The following is a 9,170-nucleotide window of genomic DNA, read 5'->3' as shown; positions in this document are numbered from 1 at the left end:
GGGCTTTGATTTAATGACTCCTTAATTGAAGAAGAGTCATTACGAGCAGAGAGGTTGCGAGAGTCTTCATTCTGTGCCTTCTTTGGCATGGAAGTCTTCCTCAATTGTGAGATCCTCTTGTATTTACGAGACAATGAAGATCTTGAAGAGGATGATGAGAGATATTCCTCAAATTTGGTTTGGTCGAATTCGTATTCGATCATGGATTCAACTGGAATCTTGATCGGCTGCGACACGACGGTCTCGACAGCGAGACCGTTGGCTCCCACTGTAGTCGCCAGCTTGTTTTCAGCGAAAGTTGACTCCATTATCGATTCCATTAAACTTTAATTTGTTTACACGAAATTACAATGAAACTAAACAAAAATTATAACTCTCGAGAAAATAACACAGAAATTGTCTATCAACTCCTGCTTTGTGGGACTTTGCCTGTGCCGTGAGTGCTTTGGCTCGTTGACCACCGATTCAAAGATCGTGAGGGTGCTTAGGGATCTCTCCTTCGTTTATCGAAGTAAAAATTTGAAAACGAATATCTTATCGATGTAAGATATCCGTTCTTCCAAAGATCAAGTATGAGCTTAGATCTCTAGGAATCACCGAATGATGCTTGTCAAAGGGTGAAAGTTCTCTCTCTTCTTCAAAATCACTGAAAGCTCAAGCCTCTTCTGTTCCAAAATGCTCTATGTCCTTTATTTCGTGTGTAGAGAGGTATTTATAGGGGTCTCAGTGCACCACAGTTGAAACGGGGACAAAATAACTGACCGAGTGTTTTCTCTTTGGCCGCTGCAGTCTACACTGCCGCGGCTATTGGCGCGGCAGTATAGGATGTCGCGGCCAAAGAGGTGGTTATCAGCACGTTCCATCGTGCTTGAAACCGCTCTCCCACGACCTTTAACCACTCTTTTCGTGGTTTAACTGCTTGTCCACGTCAGCACGCGTTCTATTTCTGATACGCCGCCACGTAGACTTCAAAACATCATCGAATAACTGCCTTATAACTGCCACAACATCCTTCTTTAACTGCCGCGACACTGTAGGTTGCAGCGCCTAAGCCGCGGCCCCCTAGGCTGCCGCGCCTTAGCCGCGGCACGTGTATATCGTTCTTCTATGTTGTTTTGAGTGGTGTTTGGATGTCTATAAGTATTTTTTAACGCCTACATGTTGTTCTCTCAAAAACCCCGACGAGGTTTCGGAGTATGGAAGTATAAGCAACATTGGTTCTTATGCAAATGTTTGCTTCTGTTATGCGCCAAGATGCTCTGGCATGACGTTCTGTTCGACCGTTTGCTATACGCATGCCTTGGGTAGCTTTGGCCTATCTATGTCTGGGTGCAATTTTTGGTCGCCTTCTCAAAATCACAAAGCATGGTGCTCACAACCTTGCAACAAAGTTACGGGAAGGAGCCAAGTTGACATTGTCATCCGTTATTGGGTTTTGTTTTTTTTCCCCCCAGCTTCACACGGCGGTTTTTAAAGTTATTTGAGAAGTGTTTTTGGTAATTCCTACCGATTTCTTTACTTATAAAGGAGGTTTTTAAAATACCAATTATCTCTTTAGGATCAATTTAGGATTTTAAACTAACTGGAAAGTATTACTTATCCTTGATCTCAACTAACTGCGGCGTGGGGACTTTATAGGCAAACCTCCAATTTTTCTTTATGTATGAAGGAGGCATTTCTCTTTGTACGTAAAGGAGACATATCTATTTAGAGCGTTAATTGGATCATTGCCATTGGCACTGTATTTATCTAGTAATTGAACCTTCGTACCAATGTTTTAATTGTTTGGATGATCGGTCGTATAATTAAATACTAATTGGATTACTACTCACTTTGTATGTTTTCATTCGTCTTTAAGCAATATAATTTACTTAGTATGTCATAAGTTTATAGTTTCAAGAATAAAATGTCAAATGCCATATAATTATCCAATACAAGTAGCCTCATACTTTACAAATTTTCATTTCCTTGTTTAAGTGATCAAGATATTAGGCATAGAAGTAAGTGTTTATGTCAAATAATCAAGAACTTTTCTATGTTATGTCACTAAAACCCATCATTTGACGAGAAGCGTTGGACGTGATTAATGATCCAATTAGTATTTAATGACATGACTAGCTATCCAAACAATTAAAACACAGGTATAATTGTCCAATTAGGTGATAAACATGGTGACCAATGGTCCAATTAACCCCTACTTAGATGAAAGATAACAAGTAAAACAAGTCTCTTACAACTTGACAAACCTTGCGTGTAACCTTTCACTCTATAGAACGAAAAATAATTAGAATTTTGCGATATTATATATGTTGTTCCAGTCATAACTTCCCGTGAGGCGCACTCGCTAAACTGCGGGAGTCCCTTTGCCAAAGTTGATTGCATACCAACTGAAAATTTCTATTTAAATTAAAAAAAAAAACCTCTGAAAAATCCCCCACAACCCACGAAGACCTCTCGTTTAGACATTCAAATTGGTCTGGCAGAAGAAAACTATATCCAGTTCAAGGCAAAAGATAATTATGTTCAGTTCAATTATCACGTCACCAAACTGTTCTTCGAAGCACGATCACCTGCTAGCATTCAATATCGGATAGTTGTACAGCGCATTATGTCCAATTCAAATGCCAGGTACGCTCAAAATTTCGTTGTTCATTTATGAACATATGCTCAATTATGACAAATTTGCAACTGCCTAAACAGAGTGAAGTGCATTTGGATGAGTATAATCAACCTTGTTCCATGTAACCAAGCTGATTTCACTCAAAAGTGAAAATTAGCAGTGTTACAATGTTTCAGTGCACATTTAAAGAGACTTATGAGCATATACAATATATGAAGCCCAGATGCAGACCCTAATTTATCCGATGTACAAACTCGACAAAATACTGGTTATACTTGAACATGATTCTTTAAAGCACAATGCTATAGAAAATTGGCCACAAAAAACAATTAGTATCTACAAAATTGGCCAGATAAGAGCATACAGGTGACACTTTGAAGTCACAATTTTCACCTGTAACCAAAAGAAACTCTACAAAAAAGATAGGTCACGATTACATTTCATCATAGGCTGCTTCAAAATCAGAGTCATCGCTATCACTAGAGGACGAACTCTCTGGCGAGTATATATCATCGCTATCAGATTCTTCACATTCGTAATTGACCTCTTTCTTCTTCTGCCTCTTCCCCCTGCCAAGATTTCCATCCTCTTCCTTTGCATCTTCTACAGGTCCAAGGATATTTTCCCATTCCTTAGCTTTCGGAGATGAAAGTTTTCCATTTTCATCATCTTCAGTAACAAAATTTTGGATGCTGCCCAAATACCCATTGTCGTCAGGGCTGCAATTACCACCAGGTTCTGGGTCTAGCTTAAGAAGAGCATCTATGGCTTTATCATCGTAATGGATCGTGGTGGCTTTTATGTTTTCCTTATTTAGGATTGTACGAGCACCATGAAGCAGTACTGAATGCAATTCACTGACACTTGGTATCTTGGAAGGATTCATTACTAAGTTCTCTATTGCTAACTTCTCTTTAGATTTCTGAAGTATTTTAACCTCTACGGAGCACTTTGTTATAAGCTGATAAACAACCACAGGTCGGGTTTGACCAATCCGGTGAGCCCTGGACTGGGCTTGCAAATCGTTGAAGGGATTAAAATCTGGATCTGAGAGAATTTTAAATGAAAATTAGAAAGTTATATCAGAGAGGCATTGCAATCATGCATAGAACAAATAAAAATGAGTAAAATACTTACCATATATAATCACCCTATCAGCAGTCGGCTGTCCAAGACGATAAATAGAAGTAAATGTACATGAGCGAAAAAGCCTATTAGATAATAACTAATGAATATAAATGAACCAAACTTCCCAAAACAAAGTGCAAGAACATTTCTTGAATGGTTTGTCTGAAAAACAAATCGGTCTTCATGCATGCAAAAAAGAAAAAAAAAAGAAAATGCTTGAAATTAGCTTAGCTGTCGATGTTGCTTACCAAATCAATACCTAGACCACCTGCACGTGTTGAGATGAGGAAGACAAAGACTTGACTATTGGGATCATTAAAATCTCTCATTTGCTCCTGTCTTGCAGCAATAGGTGTACTTCCATCAATCCTGCAGATTCCAGGTGGTGCCACAATCACAACTCAAAATAAAATAAAAAACAGTTTATATACATGGGTAAAAAATAGTGCATATGGGTGCTTATAAATTATTTCAAATGGGTCACTTTTCAGGTGATCTGAACAGTTGGTCATGATCTCAATCCCCTAAAATGTAAACATATAAAATGTATATCGCATGATTCAGATACTTCCACCTAAATTCATCATGTACCATCAATTGTTCTATAATTGTAAAAACTTGCATTTTGTAAACACTAGATGAGGGGCTACGTAAATTTAAATTGTATGAAATTTTTAGGTTAATTTCACAAAATCACCCTGACCTTTGTTGTGTTTTGCACATAACCATGCTGAACCCTTTTATCTCTCAAAACCCCTCTTAACTTCCAACTTTTTTCACCAGATCCCCAACCTGTAATTGGAAAATAACTAAAACTTCATTGAGAGAAAAAAACCCTCAACTGGGGAAAGGTTGTCTGTTGCCTGTAAATGGAAACTGACTAAATTTGGGGGGTTTCTCAAAAGGAAATTTTGGTTGCCAGGTGCAGATAGTCAGGTGAAGGGAGATTGAAAGTTCAGGATTGAAAGTTCAGGGGAGTTTTCAGAGTCACACCAAAGTTCAGTGGGGCTACATGCGATTAAAAAAGTTCAGGGTGGTTTTGTGAAATTAACCCATATGTTTACCAATTTACATTGTATGAGATGGGAATAAGAATATAAAATGACACATTTCACAAGCACATATCAAGATTTCAATCCCGTGGCACTGCAAATTCATATAGGAACTTCTCGAATCATAAAATTGCATGAATCGGAAAATATATTGTAGGATTTAACTGTCAGTATAGAACACAAAAGGTATAAAGGAATCACTGCAAAAAAGCATGGACCAAATACGCAGACTATTACTCGGTGTGCTCACCTGAAGTATGACATACCAAGAAACATCAGGAAGTCCTCCAAAATATCAAGCATTTTGACCATTTGAGAAAAAAGTAGAACACGATTCCCTCTGTATTTCAGTCTAGGCAGCAACTGAAACATTTATTCATTAGATAAATGATATTAGCTAATCAGTTTAACCAGACGGCTTTACATGTAGCCATGTGCTGAAGCAAGCAGAAATACAAAAATGTATATTTGAGCATTTTTAGTAAGAAATCTAAACCAACCTTCTCTAGGAGTTGAAGCTTTCCAGATGCTGAAACTAATGATGAAAAGATAGTGTCTTCTGATGATAAACACGGTTCCATTCCCGGGAAAAGATACTGTTTAAAAATAAAGAGATAAATAGTTAGAAAACAAATTGCATTTTTGGTTACAAACATCTATATGCGCATTATAAAATCAAAATACAAAGCAAGACACATCTGTATATTAACCCATTAGATCCACACAACCCAATTCCAAAACTAATAGTCAACTGGGCTGGTTTTGTTTTTTAATTTTGGCATGCTAAAAGAATTAAGCTATCTTTAGGCAGTCTGGGCATTTGCCTAGATGGCCATCCAGGCTGCCTCTGAAACAATGTCAAGAAAGAGGGCAAATATTACTTAGAAAACTTTGTAGGCCCCGCCTCTTATGTTCAGAAAGGAGAAAGTTTCAGGAATCTTCTCATGTGAGCTTCTACTCTAACCCCATTGACCTCTCCAAGCCAGTTCTCTCCTTTCAACCCCTTCTTTCCCTAGTTAACTCCAACCCTTCTTAGTTCCCCTCCTGATTCTCCACCATTGACTCCCTCTCTCTTATCATCTCTGAGGAATTTTTGTTCCTATCCAACCACAAGGCTTTCACCATGTGAGCGCTTCACTCGCCAGCGTAAGTTCTGCCATCTCGCCATCGTTGATGCCAACTCTGATGTCCTTAACCTCCGCCGCCACCAACTTATTTAGTACATTGGAAACAAACAATGAAATTCACAAAACCCTAGAATAGGTACAATTTTCATGAAACTTTACTACAAAGTACAAACTAAACAGATTTTCAGATTATGGGAACTTAGAATTCTGTCAATGTCAGAATGTCACAGCAGAACTCTAGGGGTGCCTTAAGTCTTCCAAAAAATTTCCGATGATTAGGAAAAGAGTGTGTTTAGATAGAAACGATGATAATTCTTGCATGATGTGATTAAATTTAACTGTTGGCATTAATAAAACGCGAAAGAGCCAAAAACAAAATATATTGCAGGGAAAACAACATCTATTCAAGTAAATCAAAATGATTTCTAAACATAGGAAAGATAATGCCCGTTGTGGATATTAACAATTGATTATCTGAACGGTAGCAAAATTAGGACCAATAAGACAAAAAGAAGAGTCAATATTTAACCAAAAAGAATTATTTACTTAAGGAGACCCTCAACTACGAGATAACTGAAATTATGACGAGTACATTACTAACTACACTAAGTGCATCATTACGTATAACAAAAAAAATGATTTTTTTCCCCTGCATGAGACTGCCCCTCCCTTCACTGGTAGTAATGATAGATTGTGCTGGACCCCGAGAAAGATGGTTTTTTCTCCACCAAGTCTGCTTGGAATGCCGTAAGAGACATTTATGCCTTTGAGCCTATTCTTGATAGTTCCTGGAATTCTATCATGCTTATGCAACCTAAATTGTTATGTCGGAAACTTCTCAAACGGATCATCCCTATTGATGCTGCTGGCAAACTGAAAGGTATCTCTATTGCTTCAAAATATATTCGCTGCTCTTATGCTAATGAGGAATCTCTTGAAAATCTATTTTCTAGAGGTGAACTTGCTCAATCCCTATGGTCATATTTTGGTATCTTATTTGATGTGCTATGCAATCCTCTTTAACCTATTACTGCAAGGCTTGATTGGTGGTTTGAGAGATGCAAGGGTGATTCTCAATTTGCTATCATGGGTCATCTTGCTGCAATTGCTATTAGTAAGCAAATCTGGAATTTTAGGAACAACACCATTCATGGGGACATGAAGAAGGGTCGTCTTATGGCTCGTTCGATTGTGATTGATACTCTTTAGCTTCTGGACTCCAAAGTCAAGCCTAGGAGAGAATCTCCCCATTTTGGGATGGATTCTCTGAGTTCTATTGGCATAGCCCCTAGGAACCCCTCACAAAACCGTCCTACTCGTTCTTGGCAAGCTCCTTTATATGATAGATATGCTCTGAATGTTGATGGATCTTGTATGGATCACAACTTGGCTGTTGGTTCTGTCATTCGTGATCATCTTGGGTGTTTGGTGGGTGCTTTTGTGGGTCCTGCTGCTCATGGAACTACTTTAATAGCTGAGGTGAAAGCTCTTGACTATGGTACTAAATTTTTGGTTGATTTGGCCATATCTCAAGCACATGCCTAGACTGACTTCAATGCCCTCGTCCAATCTGTCGGCAAGGCTTGTCCCTATTAGCAGCAAACCTCTACCTGGGACTCTATCATGCATAATATCCAAGTGCTTCAGATGCATGTCTCTCATTGCTTTCATGAGTGCAACCAAGTTGCTGATCTCCTTTCCTAATATGGGCACTCTTTGGATCACATGTACCACTACTTTGAACATGAGGAGCTCCTAATTCATATCAGACACATGGTTTCCCTGGATGCTATTGGATCAGTGTTTTACATATTCCCTTAATGTATTTTGGTTTTTTAGGAGGCCTACATGTCTAAGTTCTCATAGTTTATTTTGTGTGCTACTGCTATGTATAGAGTAGCTGAGTACTTTGTTGTACTCAGCTTTTACTTATATAAAAGTTACGATGTTTTCTAGTTTATTAAAAAAAATATTAGTGTTGAGAAAACCTACTATTCAAAACCATGTGTACTCTCCCTCTCACACATCAATATGCATGTATAAACATCAACCAGACACAAAACACACTCACAAACATAATAACAAGATATGAATTCATAAAACTAAATCAATCAGGTAAGACACAACGAATCGAGCAAAATTTCAAGATGATAAAGAACACTATCTGAAAAATTGCATTTCCATGTTAAGGTGTGAATGATATAAATACATCGTAAAAGTCAAATGAGATTATGAACCCTATCATTCATGCATTAGTTCTTAAAATTCTAGTCTCCGACTACGGGTGGAAAATGTTGACTTGACCCAACCCGCTATTAACGGTTTTTGGGTCAATTTATTTATATGGGTCAATTCGATTAATAAAGAGATTACCCGGCCCGTTTAACCCCTATATAAATATAGCTCAGTTAGGTTAACTTTTCATTTTACCTCACTCAACATTCCTTCTGGGCAGCCAAGAGCGATGTTCGTTGGTGCGGCGGCGAGAAGAGGCATGACGACAGAAAGCAAAGGTTTTGATCATTTTCATGCTTGTGTTTTTGGGTGTTTAGTACTGATTTTTTGGATGTCATCTTTTCTTTGTTATTTTGGCTTTCTGTTCTCACTTGAGAATGTGTGTGGGCTTTAACGGGACAGGTATTATGTGATCTTAATTATTATTTGATATTTTCATTTTAATTATATCTTAGTTTTGGCTTCAATACTTGAGTTTGAAATAATGAAAGTAATGTTCATTTTTCCCCCTCTTTCGCTCAGAGGTGTTGAAGGGCTAGTTTGGTATTGCTGGAGCTTATAATAAGTTGCATATAAAAGCAACTTATAGAAGCTGCTTAAATAGTTATTTGGTAATCAAATATTACAAACTTCTTAAAAAACAGTTAAGGTGTTTGGTAGAACTATGCTTAATAATCATTGTTAAAAGATATATATAGAGAGAACAACATGGAGGAACTTGATACCAAGCACAAATTTTTGTGCTTACTAATGAGGTGGCTCATTCTTATCTACTCATTCAAATGGGGGACCACATTCACATAGAGTGGAGAGTAGATGAGAATGAAACACCTCGTTACCAAGCACAAAACTTGTGCTTGGTACCAAGTTCTTACATTTTTCTCTTATATATATATATATATAACATAGAGTGGAGAGTAGATGAGAATGAAACACCTCGTTACCAAGCACAAAACTTGTGCTTGGTACCAAGTTCTTACATTTTTCTCTTATATATATATATATATA

The 9,170-nt window shown here is 37.7% G+C and overlaps 1 protein-coding gene across 2 annotated transcripts in view; it reads right to left on the bottom strand.

The window, feature by feature from the left end:
- LOC109822305 (CHD3-type chromatin-remodeling factor PICKLE-like) overlaps positions 2,803–9,170 on the bottom strand; it is a 24,589-nt gene continuing 18,221 nt past the window's right edge. The window contains exons 9-13 of one of the 2 annotated variants that reach the window (XM_020388492.1): positions 5,301–5,396; positions 5,051–5,163; positions 3,997–4,117; positions 3,758–3,785; positions 2,803–3,667 (exon numbers count right to left, since the gene is read on the bottom strand). In XM_020388492.1, the coding sequence (XP_020244081.1) occupies positions 3,054–3,667; positions 3,758–3,785; positions 3,997–4,117; positions 5,051–5,163; positions 5,301–5,396 (972 nt within the window). In that variant the 3' untranslated portion in view covers positions 2,803–3,053. Of the gene's footprint in view, positions 3,668–3,757; positions 3,832–3,996; positions 4,118–5,050; positions 5,164–5,300; positions 5,397–9,170 lie in introns of both variants that reach the window. The other variant, XM_020388499.1, reaches the window with a different exon arrangement.

The sequence above is a fragment of the Asparagus officinalis genome, chromosome 1 (assembly GCF_001876935.1).
Source record: "Asparagus officinalis chromosome 1, Aspof.V1, whole genome shotgun sequence".
Lineage (NCBI taxonomy): Eukaryota > Viridiplantae > Streptophyta > Magnoliopsida > Asparagales > Asparagaceae > Asparagus > Asparagus officinalis.
The sequence above is the reverse complement of the archived record's forward strand: the minus strand, read 5'-3'. Positions and strand labels throughout refer to the sequence as shown.